This window comes from Geospiza fortis, unplaced genomic scaffold (genome assembly GCF_000277835.1).
Source record: "Geospiza fortis unplaced genomic scaffold, GeoFor_1.0 scaffold81, whole genome shotgun sequence".
Classification (NCBI taxonomy): domain Eukaryota; kingdom Metazoa; phylum Chordata; class Aves; order Passeriformes; family Thraupidae; genus Geospiza; species Geospiza fortis.
The window spans coordinates 7,330,139-7,351,240 of record NW_005054318.1 but is presented as its reverse complement, the minus strand read 5'-3'; the positions used below and the strand labels follow the sequence as shown (position 1 = coordinate 7,351,240).

At 37.5% G+C, this 21,102-nt stretch overlaps 1 protein-coding gene across 4 annotated transcripts in view; it reads right to left on the bottom strand.

Moving 5' to 3' along the window:
* The window catches only part of KIDINS220 (kinase D interacting substrate 220), a 69,194-nt gene that overhangs the window by 34,268 nt on the left and 13,824 nt on the right, over window positions 1–21,102 (bottom strand). For all 4 annotated transcript variants that reach the window (XM_031056475.1, XM_031056478.1, XM_031056476.1 and 1 more), the window contains exons 9-21: window positions 20,367–20,465; window positions 19,598–19,696; window positions 18,469–18,646; window positions 17,788–17,952; window positions 16,256–16,435; window positions 15,740–15,905; window positions 14,698–14,849; window positions 12,010–12,299; window positions 8,122–8,262; window positions 7,261–7,504; window positions 7,005–7,093; window positions 5,891–6,035; window positions 4,115–4,277 (exon numbers count right to left, since the gene is read on the bottom strand). In XM_031056475.1, the coding sequence (XP_030912335.1) occupies window positions 4,115–4,277; window positions 5,891–6,035; window positions 7,005–7,093; window positions 7,261–7,504; window positions 8,122–8,262; window positions 12,010–12,299; window positions 14,698–14,849; window positions 15,740–15,905; window positions 16,256–16,435; window positions 17,788–17,952; window positions 18,469–18,646; window positions 19,598–19,696; window positions 20,367–20,465 (2,111 nt within the window). The remainder of the gene's footprint in view (window positions 1–4,114; window positions 4,278–5,890; window positions 6,036–7,004; window positions 7,094–7,260; window positions 7,505–8,121; window positions 8,263–12,009; window positions 12,300–14,697; window positions 14,850–15,739; window positions 15,906–16,255; window positions 16,436–17,787; window positions 17,953–18,468; window positions 18,647–19,597; window positions 19,697–20,366; window positions 20,466–21,102) is intronic.

The window sequence follows — 21,102 nt, the reverse complement described above, 5'->3', positions numbered from 1 at the left end:
AGACAGCCCGCCTCCCGGGGCACAGTTGGGGACAGCTCGCCTCGGGGACACAGGCGGGGGACAGCCCGCCTCTGGAACACAACTGCAGGGCAACACGCAGTTAACTGCCCTCCCCACTGCTGTACCCCACCGCACACACCGACCATCCACAGTAACTCCTCAGCTGAAGGAGCTGTAACTGGCCAGTCCAGGGCAGTCACTCTCTGCTCCGCACCGTCTGCAGCGGAGGGGAAGGCAATGGGGAGTTCTCACTGCAAGGGAATCCTTGTGATTCAAAAGCTTTTCAACACTCGATCTTTTAAAATTTGGGAAAGCAACTGTAATATCAAAGGATTCTCTTTACACAGAGAACGCGATCAAGTGTGAAACTCTTACATTTAACACAGAACCTACAAGATTCCTTTCAGCGACGAGATGTCCAAGCAGCAACCCTAAAGCTGTAGTCTCACAATAAAAAGTAGTTTGACAAAAACTATTCAATACTAGGAAAAATATATTCTCAATTCTGATCTAAAACATGAAGATATTTTAAAAAAACCCTTGAAGAATAAAAAGCAGAGAACAACAAACTCAGTACAGGAACAAGTGACATAATTATCAAAATGTGATATTGAGAGAGTCCAAAAGTGATAATTATGAGAGTCCAAATGGGAAAGCGGCTCTATAAACTAATAAAACTTAGAAAACTGAAACTGAAGTTCTAGAAGAGGAACTAACTTTGAAATGATAGTGAAACAGTTATTTGAGTCAAGTTACCTTAAACAGTTGCAGAGAAAAAGAAGAGCAATGACACTGAAAGGATTACTTTGGATAAAACAAAATTTTTAGAGCTCTGTATAATCCCAGAGAAGAGTTCACAGACCTTTTCACATTCAGCATATGGTAAAGATGATCACACAAATCACCAGACAGATGAGACCTCAGCTTTGTCAATACTTCAGGAGAGTTACATATTTAGTTCCTTACACAGGTTCAACAGAAGGGGCTGAGAGACATCAATTCTCTTCCCGAGCATGCAGCAACATTATTGTTAGAAAACTTTTTTCTTTAATTGTTAAGAAGCTAGGGAAACGGAGCATTTTAGCCTTATCATCTTATTGATATCATTTGGTATCAACACCAAATAACCCTGTTGGTATTTTTTTGCTAAAGAGAAAATCCTGAATGTTGGTCTTGTTTTCCTTTTCCTCATTTTTCTGGTATTGCAGGCAGAATACAAACAGCTTTCCTTAAAAGATGATGATCACCTTCCCTTTTCCAATACACTGTACAGGGTTCTTCACTGTTTCTTCCCATTATGTACTCTGGTTTTAAACACCAAAAAAATTACCTAGACACTTGTAATTGCCAGTTATGAACTTAGAAGTCTACTCTAGCGGCTGCATCACTTCCAAACAACCTGCATAGAGCAAGAGGTACAAGATAGCGGTAGTCATGAATCTCCTCCACACCTTAACTAATAAACCATGACACGCTCCAGCTGGCACTAAGTATCAACAGCTCAAGTGTTTGTGCTAACAACAAACAATCCAGAACCCAAGTTATTCACATTCACTTGTGAATGTCCTTTTATTTATATTGGTTTACTACGATTGTTATGTCTTGAAGACAGCTTTGGACTTCAATCATCCCAAAGTGATTTATTACTCTGGGTGCCAACAATCAGAAAACTGTAATGAGTTTGTTGGGTAAATACTTGTCCTGGTTCAGGACAAAATTAGGGGAAATCTCCAAAAGGGAGTTCCCCCCCCACCCCCAGCCAGAAGACGAGAGAGGGAAAGCTGGTACAGGCCTGTGGCCTTGAAGTGATATCAGCCTGTGAAGAAGGAGGGGGAAGGGGGGAGTGCAGCAAGGAATGAGCCTGGCTGAGTGCAGAAGTTTGTTAACCCCTTTCTGGACGATGAAGACCTCACAGAGCATTTGGACCTTTCCCGGAGGGGAAATGGAGTGGATGATAAAGAAGAAATGAGCAAGTGAATGACAGTTGGAGCAGTGAGTGAGGCTGGGAGAGTAAAGAAGAGGCCGGAAAGAGATGATGGAGTAGCTGGTTGCTGGACTCTTTTTGGTACAGCCATGGACAGAACCATGCTTCCTCGTGACACAGAGGCTGCATGCAGGGGGGAGGCGATGGCTCAGAACTGAGAGGGTTCAGTTTTGGAGACCCCCCGGCCCCAGGGGGTAGACAAGTATGGGGGGGACAAGAGGTCCCGAGAGTGATGAGGAAACTGTGCTTTTTTTTTCGGAACTGGTCAAAGCACCCTTAAAAGGATAACCCTTGAAGCAGCTCTGTTCCTTGTCCAGTGGTGGGAGCGCTGGGCATGCAAGGAAGAGGTCACCATGGCCCCAAGAAGGACTCCTCTCCTCTTGATGGACTGGAATTGAGTATTTACAGGGTGATGGAGGGAGAGTTGAAATTTGGAAGATGTATTGGAAATGTGGTGGGGGGGAGGAGGAAATGCTTTTTTGTGGAGTTTTCATTTTCCAGGTGTGTGTGTGTGTGTGTGTGTGTGTGTGTGTGTGTGTGTGTGTGGTTTGTTTTCCTTTTGTAGTTTAGTTAATAAACTTTTTTTTCTAAGGTAGAGGCCTGCTTTGCTTATTTCCTGGTCACATCTCACAGCAAACACCAGGGAAGTATATTTTCATGGGGCACTGGCATTGTGCCAGTGTCAAACCATGACAATACTGAAAATATAAAATTGTAAAACATGCTATACAGAAATCTGAACAAAGAGAACTTTGAATAAAAAGCATGACAGGAAAGGGAATTCCGGATGATTCTGAATTACTTTACTTAGCTGATCACATAAACATTTGTGACACTACTTGTGTGAACATACTGTGGAAAGATGGGTTCTCTGTGCTTTACCTTTGATTTTACAGGTATATTATACTCACAGAGGAAATGCAAAACTCAAAACCTGGGTCCATACTCTAAAGGAGAGTGTTTTCTAAACATGCATTCAATTTACCTGTGAAGTCTGGTATTTCTAAAGCCATCTTCCAGCTTAAAGCCAGTCAACTGCTTCAGTCTACTACTTGCCCTCTTCATTTGTCTTCAATCTTCAGCCTCATCATGCCCAATCTACTCTTATCCCTCTACCTTCTGAGATTTCTGTGTTCAGATCCTAACTGCACTTCAACTTTTCTATAACAACTCATTCAATCTTTCTCAAACAATCCTAATTCCATTCTCAACACTTCAACCAGTCTCAGCCCACCCCAGACCCTCAGACAGTTCATCTCCTACTCCTTGACTTTCACTGCAGAGCACACTTCCAGTATTTTCTCTCCAATTTCATTCCCCTGGACCCTGCAAAATCTCTAGATTTTCTGGTAACTTGTTCAATTAGTCACAATCTTCTCTCTTTACCTCAGCTGTTCTTTTCATCTAATCTCCATTATATTTTATCCAAGTTAAACCTTTCCTTCTTCCCCCTGACTCCAATTCTCAGATTCTGCTTTTCTTCTATAGGCCCCACTCTCAGTTACATCTCTCTCTTCCATTCCTCCACTGTCATCAGGTCACAACCCACAAATCCTTTCTTACAACCAGAGGGTTCTGGAGAGAGAAGTTCACTGGCAACACCGGGCAATTTTTTCTCAGCAGTAATACCTAGACAGCTCTGTTGGAAAGCAACTTGTAGCAGAAATGGAGGAAGTCATGCCTCTTTTTCACATCCCTTAACTGCAGCACATGGCATTGCCATAGCACACCTGCTAAGCACAAAACCTTCAGAGATTTTTATCAGTAAGGCCAGTTTGTGCTGAGCTTACTTCAGATTAACAAAGAAGTGGAAAAAATACCCAACTTGTAGCTTGGCCAAGATAAAGATGAAAAGGATATCAGGAGACAAAAGTACAGTTAGCTGCCTGTGAAAGAATACCGGTACGGTTCTCTTCAGTTTAAATACAAAGCACTCATTCATACATAGTGCATCAAATAGCAATGAAACTCACTTAGAAGTTTTCAAAAGTCAGCAAAAGAGGGTGAGATTGTGGGAATTTTAGATTACAACCTGATAAATGTTTGAAAGCCATGTTATTCTAGCGATCATCAATAACGATCACTATTTTAATTACTGAAATTGCACACCATTACCAGAATAATGACTACCTCTCATAGATGGTTTTTAAAGTCAGGTGATCTGGAACACCTTCAGTCTCTTCAAGATGCAGGATGAGCCATGATGTTCGGTATGGCCACTGCTCTGTGAGATTGATCCAACTTGCCAGTCTGTCCCAATTGAATGTGATTTGATTGGCTCTCAATAAACGACCTAAAAGAACAAGAACAAAAGAAAACCGAGGATTTTTTCTCCCTTCTGAAAGTTACCTTTTCTCCCCTCAAAGTAACAGCTATGTTACTTTGTCATTATCTGATGTGTGAACTTCCTGCTATTATATTTTTAGCTCAGTAAATTCAAAATCATTGCAAGATGCATCTAAAAATATAATTTTACAGTCTAATAAAAATCCTTGTAAATACTGGTCAAAATATGAGACTCTCCAAAACTGTCAACTTCAGTCCCAGTTTAAACACTAATTACTATCATCCTGCTACTGATGAATCTTAACTTACTTCAACCAAATTCAATAAAAAATTTCACACAGCATTGATTTCTCCACCTAAACACAGAATTTCATGCTAATACTTTGACAGATTTTCTATGCACTGATATATGAAATGTGGTCAAAACAAGTTAAGCATACAACTGTCAACTTCAATAGCCACTATAGTAAAATTCAAAGCTATAAAAAAGATTGTTTTAAGTTAGTATGGTAAAGTATAAATTACAAATAAAGTTATTTTAAAAACCAGAAAAAGTCAAGGCTACAATTTAGGCATTTGAAGTTTCAGCAAATTTTCTGTAAGTCCTTTATTAGTATCTGTAATTACATGTAACCTACAGCCTGAAGGCTCTGTTCATAAAGGTGTTTATGAAATCATTATGTCTAACCACAGATTATACTACACTAAAAGTGTTCTTGCAAGGTCTATTTTTTTAAGTTTAATTTTACAACTAAAATTTTGTGATTTTGTTATGCTTTCATAACTGCACTGTAATTTGCCAAAACAAGACAGGTTTCACACTACAAATTGCAGTAACAAGCAAAGCGACAGAACACTTATTTAAAACATTAGCCCAGAATTTGAGGTGTGCTGCAGATTTATTCTCTTAACTATATACAGTGTAAAAAGTAATTCACTTTCTTTGCTCCGGGTAGCTGTAGGGCTACCCGGCACCTTCTAGTGTCTGTAACAGAAAAGACACTAAATAATGACTCCCCATTCACTTACTATATGAAACATGTTTTTATTAAACCTCCATAAGCCCTCTTCCAGTTATTTCCAGTTTTTAAAGTTCAGAGATACAAAGTTCAGAGATACCAATGTCTTGACTGTGCTTTATTGAAGAAAAACAGGTGACAAAATGCTTTCATCAGCCTCACACAATCATTTAGGGAAAAAGAACAGCAAATACTCATAGCAAAAATAAACTGGATATATACTTGGTTTTTCACTCACAGCTTACCTTTTCACATGTCATCACTACAATCTTTGCACAGACCACAGTATCATGAAACTGAAAAATGTAATATTCTTATACCATTTCAAAATAAAAAAATATAAAATTTCCTAAATGTAAACCAGAATAATTTGTCTCCCAACTGAAGTCAATGAAACAACAAATATTACAGATCTTTCAAATTCCACATAGAATGGTCAATAATGTTTTCTTACATTCTGGAAGACTTTGCTTCAGATTTTCAAAAGCAACACATGGACTGACTTGTTCAATTTAGTTTACACACTTAAAAGTCTGAGTGTAACTACAAGCAAGCAAAACACAATAATCCTGTTTACTGCACACCAGCATGTCACACCTACCAGTCACTGAAACAATATTTAGCAACCTCCTCATGGTCTGAGGGCTGATATCACTGAACCAATCCTCTGTAACCAACAGCTTGGTCAAATCAAATGACATTTGGCGGGTAATGGTCCTCTGCATCTGGCGCCTTCGGTAAGTATCCTGATAATGAAACGAAAACCCAAGGAATACTGATTAATATCAAAAGCTTTTAAGTACTTCAAAGACTTCAGTTTTACTTGATAATCAAGTTAGAGCCTTTGTGAGTAAGTCTGTGAAGCCAACGGGAAATATAAAACGTACAAGAATTTAATTCTAATTTACCTGTGTAAAAGCTGAATATTATTTCCATAGAAGCCAAGAAGTGGTAAGAGTTACACGTTTTACTTCTACATCAATTCTGAGAGGGCAAAACAGAATGACACAGCAAAATATTTTCTTAAAAGATTACTGCTTTCAGCATTTCTGTCATTGCTTCCCACTGTCTCTCTAGTGAGTTAATATGATCCATTTACTAACTACATGTAAAAATTCAAGTGACCATCAGGCTCCTCCACTACAAAACTCACAAAGTCTCTACCAACGGCAGCTCAAAACCTCAGTATCCTCAGACTCTGTGTTGCTTTTCACAACTATCTAGATACCTTTTATTCAACCAGTTTGTGATTTTATTTGAATATAAAAGAACAGAAAGCAGGAAAAGAATGTGGTAGACATTGCAGTACAAGTCTAGTACTTAATATTGCTTTGATTAACTCAATTACTGTCTCTTGTTGCAACATCCTGCAACTACTGATGTCAGGCTTATACAAAAAATATCCAAAATATACACACAGACCATAGCTCCTACCAGATCTGCTGTATCATCTCAGCATTCACAGAGATCTATATTTAATTTTTTTGTGGAAAGGAATACTTTGGTGAGCAAGCAAACTTTTTCCTCTTTGACAGAGCATCAGTCTACTGATGTAAGAATGGACTTTTCTTACATGGATCATTTATAAAAATTTCTCAAGAATGGTTTGATAAATCTTCCAAGCTGGTATTATTGAAAATGTCAAAGAAAAAAAAAAAAACAGAAAAGAAAAAAAGGTTTTACCAGTATCTATTTAGACTTAAAATCCTTCTCACCCGCCTGTTGAGAGCAGTTTTGCTACCAAGCTTGGCCATGTCTCCAAGACTGTTCTGAGAAACTCTCCTGTCAACCTCTTCATGCAACCCTATGGAAAAGAAAACAAAGGTAGGCATCTTCTCCAGTGACATACATTTGACTGACCTATAAAAATAATACTAATGATCTGTCAATTATTTAAACAATTTCTTCCAAAACACAGATTTTGGATCATTGGTTTTGCAATGCTCATATCACCCTCCTGCAGAACCTTACCTACATTATCTGCATAAGGAATATCCCCATTGGTTGTTGAAGCTACCATCAGTTTTTTTGCATTACTAAGCCCTCGGCTGTTCAGAAAAACGGGCAAATGGACAATATTTCGCATGTAATCATGGCCATTGATGTTTGAATCCCGTAGAACACTGTTGAGATTCTGGTTAATTGCCTTTATAATAATGTGTGGGTCACTTGCAAAAATCGCAATGAACGGGCCTTTTGAAAACAAGACTCGCACCTGGAAAAAAGTAGACAGTAAACCTTGTTAGTAACAACTAACTGTAGCTGCAGATCACTTGAACATTTGGCTCAACACTTTATATTCATTCTGTTCAAGGAATAAACCTGAGAGGCCAAGAGATGAATGGAGATGTCAGCTTCTTCTATAAGAGATATCTAACATTAGGAACATTAGGAACACAGCTAGAAATAAGCACACTCAACAATTTAACAGCAGAATTTATAGTGGATACATCACCAAGGATGTATCATGCAGTAATGTTCCAGTTCCCCACAAATATTTAGCATTTAAGTATTTTTTATCTAAAGTACTTCAATGGTAAAAATATGAAAAACTCCAAACATTTTAAGCTTGTTTCAACAAAATAATTATTTTCCATAGTTTATATTTGATTCAAAAGTACTTTTCAAAAGTACTAACTGCAATTTAATTTTCAACTTTTAAAACCCATCATCCTTAGCACTATAGTTATGCCAATGTACACAAATATTAATTACCACAACATAGCTTTCTTTCTACAGAAAACACACAGTAACTGTATGTATCTGAGCTCATTTGTGGAAGAGATCATGCATATAATCCAGAGATTATCTTTATAAAATGATCCAACTCACAGTATCAAGCATCTGTAAAACCTTGTCCTGTTCACAAGCATCCAGTCCATCAATAATTACAACAAGCCTTGTCTGATTCTGAGTGAAGCTGTCAATGGTTTTTGCCATTTTGGCCATCAGTTCCACTTCACACTTCAAAACCTATAAAAATGAAAAAAACAAGAAAGGAAAAGACACGTCTATAATATTTAAAACAGATAAGAATACATATATTTCCTTTTGCAGATTGGTATTTGTCCCAAAAATACTTCAGTAAGATTACAAGAATAAATTTACAAATACTCAAAGTGAAAAGTCCTAAAATGTTACTTCCAATGTATTAATTTCCTATTTGAACGAAAATGTACAGCAGAAACATATATTCCATTTTGATATAACAAACTATCCTTATTTAAAATCCATTACAAGGTTACTTAAGAAAATAATATTTATGCACAGTAAAACAGAAGTAAATAAAAGAGCATTTGTGGCTTCAGCTAGTCCTCAAACATTGCTTTGCATAAAATGTACAGCAAAGTTTTCTATCTGCCTTCCAGCCAAGCACATTATGCTATTACTCTAATACTCAGTCACTGCTATTCAAGATATGCAGTCTGAAGATTTGTTAAGCTTTTCAACATTATCACACCTGTAACAACCAACCATAACATAGAACAAAGGTGGAATTTGCCTTTCCTGGCTTAAGCAGCTAACAGGTAGACATTAAAATCTGATCTCTTAACCAGGAGATTCATTAGAATGTGCACAATAAGATGACATAAAACTTGAGATTAACATGAGATTAACAACTCTCCTGGAATACCTACTTCTCTCCTTTGATGGCAAAGGGTGAACCTAACTCCCTAAAGGTTGAAGTTATTTCAGATAAATACCACTCAACAAACAACTGTCCAGAAACACACAAGTACCAAGACACAATCAGGTCTTCTGTGCTCCAAAAGCATGGCACTAGGCATGCTGGCATCAGATGGGATTCACCTTTCTCAAAGGGCAAAGAGAGCCTTTGACCAGGAGCCAGCAGGGTTAACTGACACAGCTTTAAACAAGAGGGAGCAGGATAAATCAGGCTTGCCCACCACAAACTGTGGTACGACACACCAAGATTAGAGGGATGCAGGGCTAGTGAGGGCCCTCATTTGAGATGAGCTGGCCACACTGGAGCATACTTGGAAATCTTATGGAGATGAGGCAGAGGCTCCTGAGGTAACAGAACAAACAGGGAAACACCACTAAAATACTTCAAAGGAATTAAAGGGTGCTCCTCTAAGAAGGTGACACAGCTCAGAGCCCAGCTGAGGTTGTTCTACCTCAGTGCACACAGACTGGGCAACTAACAGGAGGAGCTGGGAGCCACTGTGCTGCCAGAAAGCTCTGACCTAGCTGCTATTCCAGAAACTTGGTGGATGAATCCTGTGACTGGAGCGCAACTATTGATGGCTGCAGGCTGTTCAAATGGGACAGAACAGGAAGGAGGGGAGGAGAGGTTGCCCTCTACATCAAGGGATGGAGAGATCACAAAAAGATGCCTCTGAGAAACAGCCACAAACTGGTGGAGTCAGTGCATAAAAATTTACGAGGACCAGACCAATAAATGACACCTTGGGGTTTGTGTCTGTAACAGGCCTGATCAAGGGGGACCTATTGACAAAGGCTTTGTGTCCTACATGAAGGATGCTACAGGAGGCATCATGCTCATGGGCTTGCATCCTCCTGGGGAACTTAGATGACGCCAACATCTGGAAATGTAGTCATGAGCTGTCAGCAATCCAGGAGATTGCTGGAATTCAGTTAGGTAATAGACAAGCCCTACCAGAAGGGGAGCAGCACTGGACCTGATGGTCACTAATGTAAGTGAGCTAACTGGGGATGTCAAGCTTGGAGCTGCATTCTGAGCGGCAGTGATCACACACTGCTGGAGTTTGCAGTCCTGAGGGATATGGGTCAGGTAAGGAGTAAAGTCAGCACACTGCATTTGAGGAAAGCAAACTTTTAGCTCTTCAAAGAGATAGTCAACAGACCTCCTGGAAAACTGACTACAGGGACAACACAGCTGGCAGATGTTTTAAGGATGCTTTCCACAGAACACAAAAGCCTGTAATCCCCAGAAGAAAATTGGCACAAAGACTAAAAGCTGGCTGCACTGCATAGAGATCTGCAGGTCAAACCAAAGACCAAGAAGTAAATGCACAGGCAGTGGAAGCAAGCACAGGTATGCTAGGAAGAGCCTAGGGACAGGGTCTGGTTGTGAGCGGATGTGGTGAGGAAGGCCAAGGCACAGCTGGAGCTGAACTTGTCAAGAGATGCAAAAAATAACAAAGGGTCAATGGCTCAGTGTCCCAATGGACATCAGTGACAAGTGCTGTCCCTCAGAGGTCCACACTGGGACCAGTGTTATTTAATATCTGCATTAATGACAAGAATGAAGGGATCAAGTGCATGCCCAGCAAGTTTGCAGATGACACGAAGATAAATGGCGCAGTTGACACACCTGAGGGACAGGATGCCATCCAGAGGGACCTAGACAAGCTCAAGAAGGGGGTTCATGAGGTTCAACAAGGCCAAGAGCAAGGCCTTGTACCTTTGTACTGAATCCTTGGTATCATTCCAGTCTGGGGGATAAACAGATGTAGAGGAGCTCTGCCAAGAAGGACTTGGGGGATGCTGGGGTGAGAGACTGGACATGGCCCAGCCATGTGCCCTTGTAGCCCAGAAAGCCAAATGTGTCCTGGGCTGCATCCAAAGCAGTGTGGGCAGCAGGTGTGGGAGGGATTCTGTCCCTCTGCTCCACTCTAGTGAGACCCCACATGCAGTCCTGCATCTAGCTCTGCATTCCTCAATACAGCAATGACACCAATGTATTGGAGCAAGTCCAGAGGAGTCCACAAAGATGATTAGAGGGATGGAGCACCTCTGCTGTCATGAAAGGCTGAGAGAATTGGGATTATTCAGCCTGAAGAAGATGAGATTCTGGGGAGATGTTTATTGTGGCTTTCCAGTACCTAAAAAGGCCTGTAGGTAAATATGAGGACAAACTTTTTGGCAGGGCCTTTTGCAAGAGGACAATGAGGATGGGTTTTAAAAACTGGAGGGCAGTTAATTTAGGTTAGATATAAGAAAGAAGTTTGTTTAAAATGAAGTGGTAAAACACTGGTACAGATTGCCCAGAGAAGTTGTGGATACCCATCCCTGGAAATATTCAAGGTCCAGTTGCACTGGCTGATCTTTAAAAGGTCTCTTTCAACTCAAAACTATTCTATGACTATATGAAAAATATTTGTACAACAGATTTTTATACATGGCTGCAATTTACAAAGTTAAAAATCATGATGCTACATTTTACTTTCAAAGAGGAGCATGTAGCATATCTGATGACAGCCTGAGAGTATATTTATCAGTTTATAGACACAACACAGCAAAACAATAGTGTTTTCTACCATTTTTCATTAAATACATGGAGAGCTTTGTAATGTTCTTTCAGTGCTACAATTCCTTTCTTAGCAAAGAGGTCTTGCAGGCAGACAAAGTTAGGCTTGCTTTTACACCTTTAGAAGATTCTCAAAGTTATTCTTTCTCATTTTATGATATTAAGTAAGCTTTTACAAAATAATGGAAATTGAGAATTGTTTTCCAAGTACTTTCTTCCCAGTAAAAATAAAATCTGAAAACTGAAACCCCAAATGTAACATTCACGATTAGGCAGATAGATGCTATATACTAAGCACAATTACCACTGGCACAGAAGTGTTCCATTCAGTTAAAACTCACCGAGTCTCATTCTCCTGTTGTGACACTTAGCCTGATTAAACTAATGGTGCCCCAATTTAATAACGTTCCATGTCTGGGGGTTTGTTTCATTCCTTTTAATGGCCAATTCATACAAACACTCACCTTCATGAAGCCCTCACTTTTCAGCTTGTGAAGCTTGGAGGCAGCACTGTGCAGACGTTTTCTCTGAGAATTCAAAACCGAGTCCATCACCTGCCACCACGTGCGGCAATTCAAGAAAAAGGCCAAGCCAACAATACAGGTCACCGTTATGAGAATAACGTTCACTGTCATGTTGGCTGACTCCACATTAAAAATTGCCAACAGGGCGATCGCAGAAACAACGCAAGACAAGATGAACAGGAAAATCACAAAGGATGGGAGGCAGCAAGTTTTCTTCCATTTCTTTTTACCTAAGAAACAGGTATTTCTGTTAGAACTAATGTACAATGTAATGACAGGCGAGTGAAAAATCTATTAACTTGCATACTTCTCATAAAACACTAACTGGCACAAAAGCTTACTGCAGTGTTATCACCCAGACACAAACCAGTGGAGAAAAAAAATCTATTATTTGCCAAAATTCCTGGAAATTATGAAGCAGAGATATTCCTTTAATCTTTAGTTTATTTCCATCATTTCAAGAAATCCACACTGGATAGAAATGACAATTTTGTATCAGTGATAGCACTTTACTTTACACTTTACCTTTTGTGGCATCTCTTTGTAAAGTCTATTTATGTAAATAAATTGTAGGACAACAGTACAGGAACTATTCGGTTTTAAACTGGAACCTCATACTTACATAATTTAATAGTAATGGTACCATTGAAGAATTAAACCAAAATTGCAAGCTGCAGCCTGAGGCCATCCTTTCTTGCATGCTAAAACACACACAAACAGCAAAACTGCAGCAAATATGCTTTGGACAGCTCACAAGGGCCCCAGAGGAGAGTCCAGAGCTCCTGACTTCAACTGGACTGATAAGAAAGAAGCAAATATTGCAGCTGGAGCTTAGCACAGCTAAATCAGTGACCAAAGAAACAGCATTTTCCAAAGCAGCAGTCTCTGCCTTTAAGACTTGTACAGATCCAGTGGTACATCTAGAAGATTGCTATCTTCTGGACACATTTGTTGATAACAAAGAACAGAATAGCAATGATCTAAAACACAATTATGAGAGCTAAACATCAGTATTTGAACTACAGGGGGAAAATCAAACTTTTAATATTCTAAGTAGAAAGAATAGTCAATACTTTATATGTGGCCCATATTATTCTCTATACCAAGGCATGAGCTGCAAAGGTTTTTCACATTGCTGACATAAATGACTTATAGGATTGTGCTGCAGGACAAAGCAACAGAAATGCATTATGACAGAAGTGAGAGGCAAGAAATGAAGGGGAACAGCTCAAATATAATTAGATTCAGTTCTAGACTCAAGTAGAAATGTAAGCATCCTCTTACTAGAAAGAGACAGAACTGGATTAGAGAAACACTTGAATATCATGAACAATGTCATGACAATTGAAGAGGCCCAACAGTGTATATCTTCAAGTTTATAGACATAGCAAAAATTAAGATACGAAAGGCTAAAAATAAGCCTCTATGGAATTTCCATGAACATCTAGAGGCAATAAGCTTATGACCCTGGGCCTGTAAACAACTTGAGAAAAGGAGAGAATGTGCAAAATCATCAAATAGATAAAATAAATTTCAAAAATCAATTAGATATTTAGACAGAGCACAGGAAGGCAACAGACCAAAGAATACAAGTGAATGTAAGATTACAAATGAAAGGGAAAAGATGATTACTGCAAATAATCACAAGAAGCCAACACTACACTGCCATTCCCAAGACATCTTCAGGAGAAATTACAGCATCATGAAAGCAGTTTCACTGAGATTAAGGAGAGGAACTGCAGAACCTAACATGGAAAAAAAGGGTGAAAAAATCCACACGTCTTTCATAAAGAACATTTAGTGAATTTGAAAAAGAACAATGAGGAGTAAGTTGTGTTCAGCACACAGCTGAACACAGCAAACATAGCGTGTTTTTGCCAGCCTCTGCAGGACAGAAGAGTCTAAACATTTCACTTTGTGAGAGATGACCGATTCCTCAATTTGTGGACAAAAAGAAATGAGAAGTAACTGACACACACTAACTTAAAGTACAAATAAATCCTCAATTAATTTTAAGTTAAGCCCTAGTACTCCTTCTTCACAATATTATACTCTACTCTGCTAATTTCTTTTTCTAGAAACCTACAGATGAAACAGAATGAAAAAGCTTGTAGGAACAAGTAGGTACACTTCATCCCCCCTTACTAGTACTAATCACAGCAATTTATAGGATTGGACCAACATTTCAACACATTTATGATTTCCAAGAATAAGTAGCGGTCACTCATAAAAGCTCTAAATTAAAATCTAATAAACTAAACAAACCTCTCATAGCAATACACAAAAACATACATTTCCCTTTATCTGACTCAGACACATTGACTTAATTTCTATGGAAATATGCTGCATCTATAAGGATATAATATAAATATACATTTCCACTGACATTTCTGAAAACTTTACTTCACAGGAGATATTCCTTTATTATATTAATAAAATCAAGATTAGCAAATAAAATGGGGCATTTTTTCTCTTCCAAACAAAGAGTTTCCCCTTCTCTATGAATTTCTGCTTGGCTACAACAATTTCTAAAAAGAGCTTATAATGCAAAAAACAGAAGCCCTGGTAACAGTGCACTGAAATGGAATAATTGGAAATGTCATTCAGGTGAAAAAAAAAAACAACCACCTTGTGTATCTTCTGTCTTGAAAACTCGAAATAGCCTTGTTGCTAGGAAACCAAATTCCCTTTCACATGCATCAGAGAGGGTAGCAATCATCTCAGCCAGTGAAGTCTCTCCACCTACACTGGACAGTCTATTGTAGTCTGTAAACAAAAATCTGAAAGAGAAAAAGTATGTATTTTGTATACTTTAGAAAACTTTAAATATTTTCTGGCAACTAAAACAAAAGTCTTGTTGCATCTCTGTAGTTAAAAGTTTTTTTAAGGGGTACAAAATGTAAAACACTTAAATTTTTTTTTAAATCTACATGGAATTTAACTATTTTCCCATTTATCAACCTCTTCTTTGCCCCACTTCCTATTCTAAAACTTGATTTCTTTTAAAGATAACAACTGTCACATAACTAACAGTACCTCAGATGACAGTAAAAACATGAAAATATCTTTATGATGCCAAACTATAATATTGACAAATATTTTCAAAACTGCATTCTGATCTATTTTCAAATATTTATAGAGGATTAGAAAAAATACAGAAACACAAGATGACATAAAAGTACCATGAGGATAAAATAGTAGTCTTTAAGCAATAGAAGTAAATTAAATTTTCAAACACACAGCATAAATTTTCTTGTTTTCAGGCAAACTAGAAGCTTTGAACAGTCTGATGCTCTACTTATAGGGAGGAAAAAAAACCCCAAACCTCAACAGAAATAATCAGTGGAACAAGCAATAAAAATAGAGAATACACAACATACATAAATTCTTATTTTATCTGGTATGAATTTTCATTAGTACAACAGCCAAAACCCCTAATTCTAAAAAGCACTTCCATGAACTTTGGCAGATAGTAGTGTTCTCAAGAAAAACTATCTTCTTCACACTGAAAAGTTTATGATCTTCTAGAGCTACTGTTTTTCTAACAGGAATCTCAGTAACTTTTCCTATGAAGCTAAACGTGCACATTAAACATACAGTTCGAGAAGTATCAGAGTGAGCCTGACTGATTTATTCAAGAGTAAATAAGTAAATAAATGAAATAACTAACCTTACAGGTAAAGCTTTAGTGGTTTGCTCTGGTAGTTCTGGTGGGTTCACAAACATGAGTTTGAGAAGCAACTCTAAATATCCAACATGTCTTGCCAACCTTGTACTTAACACCCAGGCCCAGTTCCATCTCTCCCCTTCTCTCCGGCCACCAAAGTAAATTACAGCTAAAATATTAAAAAGATGTTATGGTTTTAATTTAGTCAACATTGACAGCTGAAAGAATCATGAAGTGTGAACAGATAAAGTATGGAGTTCTGTAAAAAAAGTTATAAACTTTAAGCAGTTAGGCTAAAAATGAGAACGGTAAGAGTAACACAATGAAATTAATAAACAAAATCCTTCTTTGTTCTCAAGAATGCCCTCTCACAAATTACATGCAAAACAAAAGGTCCAAAGAGGTCTTATCGTCTACAAAACCATTCAGTATTTTTTCTGAATGACAAAGCATATCTACAAAACAATATTTAATCCCAAAACCAGATAAAAACCCTAATGAATTCCATACAAGACTTACTAAAGAAAATGTAGAGAACAGCTAATAAGCTGAGCGACACTGCTATTCCCAACTTTGCATCCACAGTGAAAGCAAGCAATAAACCCAAACCTCCACACAGCATGAGTGTGAGGAATACAACAAGCCAGGAGAACTGAAAGAGAGGTTCAATCTGCTGTCCTGCAAAAGTCTTCATTTCATCTAAAACAAAAACACAAAGATCAGTTAACAAAGGAAGTCACTAAAGAACAGATCATTTTTGAAAGAACTTTTTCAGCAGACTGTATAACTTATCTCGATTATTGATCCAAAAAAAGACAATGATGCTTGAATTCTTCTTCAAACATCAATACAAAACCTTAAGTTTTCATCCATGCAATGAATGAAAATATTTAAATACACGATACTCAGATTCCTTGCTGCAGATTTTCTATTTCTGAAAGCACATTAAAAGTAATGCAATCCTCCTGCAAAAGTGTAAAACATATTTTATGACTCTGAGAAATATAAATCCACCACATCTGTCAAAAAACCCCACCCAACCCCCAAAATTTCAATTACTGAAACATGGACTGTGTTCCTCAAACAGTCAGATATAAGAGTACAATGTGAAGGCTGTGGTATTATTTCTGTTTCTGGATTCTTATTTACTAAAACAGGAATTCCTGAAGGAACTTATTTCTGTTCTGTGGAGTAAGAAATAATAGATACACAATCCAGAACAAAAACAGGAATGAGGAACAGGAAGAAAACACTGAGAAAGTGCTTTAGAAATGTAAAAGCTCATCAGCAACAAATATTGCAGTCTTTTTATATACACTTTTTGTTTATGACATGGAACAGGAGGTGAAAAAAATGAATGCAGAAATCCCATTTTGGCTAATAGAGTAATCACAGAAAGTAAGAAACACCAAGATTGGTAGAACTATTTTGAATTATATTGAAGAAAGAAAATGCTAAAACTTTATAAGAAAATGCTAAAACTAAATAAGATGCTTATATCCATCAGGAATAATATTGATTCATTTCATATACTGCATTTGCCTTCCTCTGTCATTTCAGAAAGTTCAAAAAACTCAAAAATAATAAACAGGAAAAGGGAAGAAAACTAGATGCAAAGAACATACTCTAAAGAGAATAAAATATTAATAGCCTGATAATTGTTCTTAAGCATTGAAAAGAAAAAGACACATAGGATGCACAACAAATAAATACTGCAGAAGAGGTCTGAACCTGATCTGACACACAAACAGGCCCAGTAAGGCACACTTTGGCAGTCAGACTTTCTGCAGTACCTAAAGGGTAGATTCACTGCTGCAGGAAACTCACAGGAACAAAGACAAAAGCACTTAAAGACTGTCTTGACATTGTATAACTGAACAAAGCAATCTATGATGAACTGACCACAGTAAAAGTTAAATCCTTTCATCACAGAAACAGAGACCAGATACAATATCACATGGACCAACAAACCTCACAAAAACTAGTAACTACAACGTGATGCCTTTCGTAGAGAGATTGTAAGTACTGAAAAGACTAAATCAAGCTTTTACCTTCCAGTTTCTTAAGCAGGAAAGATTTTCCACTTCCCCACTGTGCATACAAGCCTACACAGATGGGGGGCTGCATGGTTGGTTCACTCAGAATATCAGCCAAAGCGCTGCTGTACAGATCATAGCCCAGCATGTCACCATCAGATTCAGTGGGAGACAAGTGTCCTGCAACACAAACACTGTGCTACACAACTTTGCTCTAACAAAGCTCTTCAGGTATAACAATTTTCATACATAAAGTCATGACATGTTCACCCATATTTGTATATATACTCCTGCCCTATAACAGCTGTTGTTCTTTGTACATTCCTGTTCAAAGGAATTTTAAATCATCCACATAAATGATACATAATTATCACAACTATTAAAGCCTACTACAAGATTCAAGACTCCAAAACACAGGAAGTCAAAGAAAGTAATTCCCACACAAGAAAGATCCAAATAAAAACAAAGTGACCAAGAGAAGTTACATACTATCTAACACCTAAAGTCAAAATAAAAGGTTATTTTACCTCTGCCAGGCTTTTGGAGTGATGGGGCTTTTTCCCAACTGATTATTTTTAAGCCTGTTAGGTGCAACATTAAAGCATTTAAAAATCTGTAGTCGCCTTTCAATAGATAATTGAATAAACTGGATTGTCAATATATATGAGTGATTAAAAAAAAACAACTTATACTTACTGGCGCCAAATATCTGCGTTAAAATACTCTTCTGGTGGCTACAGTCAATATTGTAAGGGGTTTCTCCTGTCTTGTTGGGTCTATAAAGCAATCGACCATCTTTTGGATTTCTTAGGAGTAATTCAGCAAGTTTACGGCTTCTTCCACGAATAGCAATGTGAAGTGGAGTATCTCCTTTCTGCAATTAAGTGAAAAGCCAGTAATATCTAACAGGAATTCCTATAACTATAGACACTATATGTTCAACACTGTTTCAGAAGCACTTTTTCCTTGAAATAAATTTTAGAACACTTTTAAAAGCATCAGTGCCTTACAGCAAGCATTTTTGCCCTTGAAAAAGCATTACAAATGCTTCAGAGAAGACATGTGAAAAAGCAGTTCTTAGAATGATAAACCTCAGACACTGCCTTCTTTCTTAAATGCTTATTAATATCTTCAAGTTCATGAAAACTGCAGTCTCTGTGTAGAAACAAATGTCTACAGGCAAACTCAAGGACTTGTTTGGAACAAGCGATAGTGCTTGTTAGAATTGTTTCAATGTCTGCTCAGACTTCCCCAAAAACTTCCCAGAAAAAGCTTTCTTATTGCATCAAACCAATATAATTACTTATTCACCCTAAATAAGAGATTAAAAAGGCATCAAATAAATGTTCCTGTATTTAAGAGGCTTGCACTCAAAGTAGGTAATGCATAACAAGGCAGCAATAACCAGCTGCATTTGTCCTTGGCATCCTTTAGTTCCATGTCTATTAATCAAAAACTAACATTAGTGACAAATAACAACCATTCTATATGCTCTTCTTCAAGTGTACTAAAAATTAGCTGGTTTATCTGTGCAAGTTTTTATTCCTCACCTGGATTTTTTTTCAAGTAATTAAGAGCACCCTAATACAAAACAAACCAAAACCCAACAATACACTAATGGTAGAAACAAATTTACACTTAAGTGTTCTTATCTATTTAATTATTAAACATATGGGAGACTAAGCATTTAAGTCTTATTGTCTACTTAATTATTAACCATACGGGAAGCTCTCTTTCTGTATTAGCCTCAACAGCTCTCTCCAAAATCCTGCTGCGAAACTAAAATGATTAAATATACTAAAGTAAACAAACAAATATTCTTTACCTTGTCTACAGCAGAGACTTTAGCTCCTTTATCCAGAAGAAGCTCTACTATTTCAATATTTCTCATCTTGGTTGCCTTTATAAGCGGTGTCTCTCCATCCTAAAATGGAAAAGTAGGACGAATATAAAGATCTCCATATACCCAAAACCAAGAAAAAGAAATAGTGATTGGGTAACAAATTGAAACAAAAAATTTTAAGATAAATAAAATTAAATGTGCTACTGTGCAAGCAACAACACTTTAGCACCTATGTCTGTGAAAAAGTATCCCAGACCCAGTTCTAGATTGATTAGAATCAAAGAACAAAATACACTTCTGTCAATAACAGTGTCAAATAGAGAAAGACAAAATTCAGATATAATACAAGATATCTGAAAATATTTCAATGCTGTGCCAACTACTGCTCTTATTTTTTTCCTTACTGCTGCACATGCCTGAACTCATGCCTAGTAATATCAGAAACCTCTTTCCTCAGTTTCCAGTAGCACTTGCTCTTTACTCCTTATTGCTGGTCATGTCAACGACGCTGAGGTAAAGAATCCACATGCTCCCTCCTATCCCTGTTTGCTATTTAACAGCAAATCATATTTATCAACAGAGGGAACATTACTATTGCTGAGAAGCCTTATTTCATGAAAAAAAAAATTAACAGTGTTCAAGGTACCAACACTTCACAAAAACAGAATGTGGTATAATCTTCACATGACACAAGAGCTGAGAAAAGAACAGATGTTAAAAAAAGCAATTCAATTAAAATTCTAATTGTTACCTTGGTACATGTCTCAGTATCAGGGTTGCATTGCAAGATATCCCTCACCATTGTAGCATTTCCTTTCTCAACTGCCCAATATAAAGCAGTTTTATTATCCTAAAAAAAAAGAGTATTAAACACTAACAGTACTTTCATTTAGTTGGATTAATTTCAAAAACAGTATTTAAAATACAACCACTATATATTGAAAAGTGCATATAATACAGCAATTTTTAGCACAGCTGAAAGCAAAGGGAAAGGTCAACAAATCTAATTGGCATAACAGGAGAATTTAGACGGGAAGATGCAAATTTGGCTAGGGAATATAAATCTATTTTGAAAACCTTTGTGAAATATAGTAAGAGCTTTAACAATCCGAGCAGACTCAACCTGTCTTGAAAAAGTTTCTGAAACTACATGCAAGTATTCAGTTCTCAAATACACAAATTACCTAATGAAATAAACCAACTTTTTTTCAGAGGCTGTGGAAGCTGGGAAGCTATAAAAGTAGATGGACAAGAAAGTCAACACAAAGTACCAGAATGCTGATCAGCTAGACATTTCATCAGTAAACCTGGGCAAGCTTCATAGCCTCAAATCTGCTTCTGTCATCTTCTTTTCCTCCCAGTGATGTGCAGATGTGTGCTACCCAGAAAATCTTCACATATTGGAAGACTTTCACAATCTTTCTGTAGCCTAGTGACTGCATCATGACTCCTTCTGTTTGATGCACATTTGTGTAGACACATTTAAG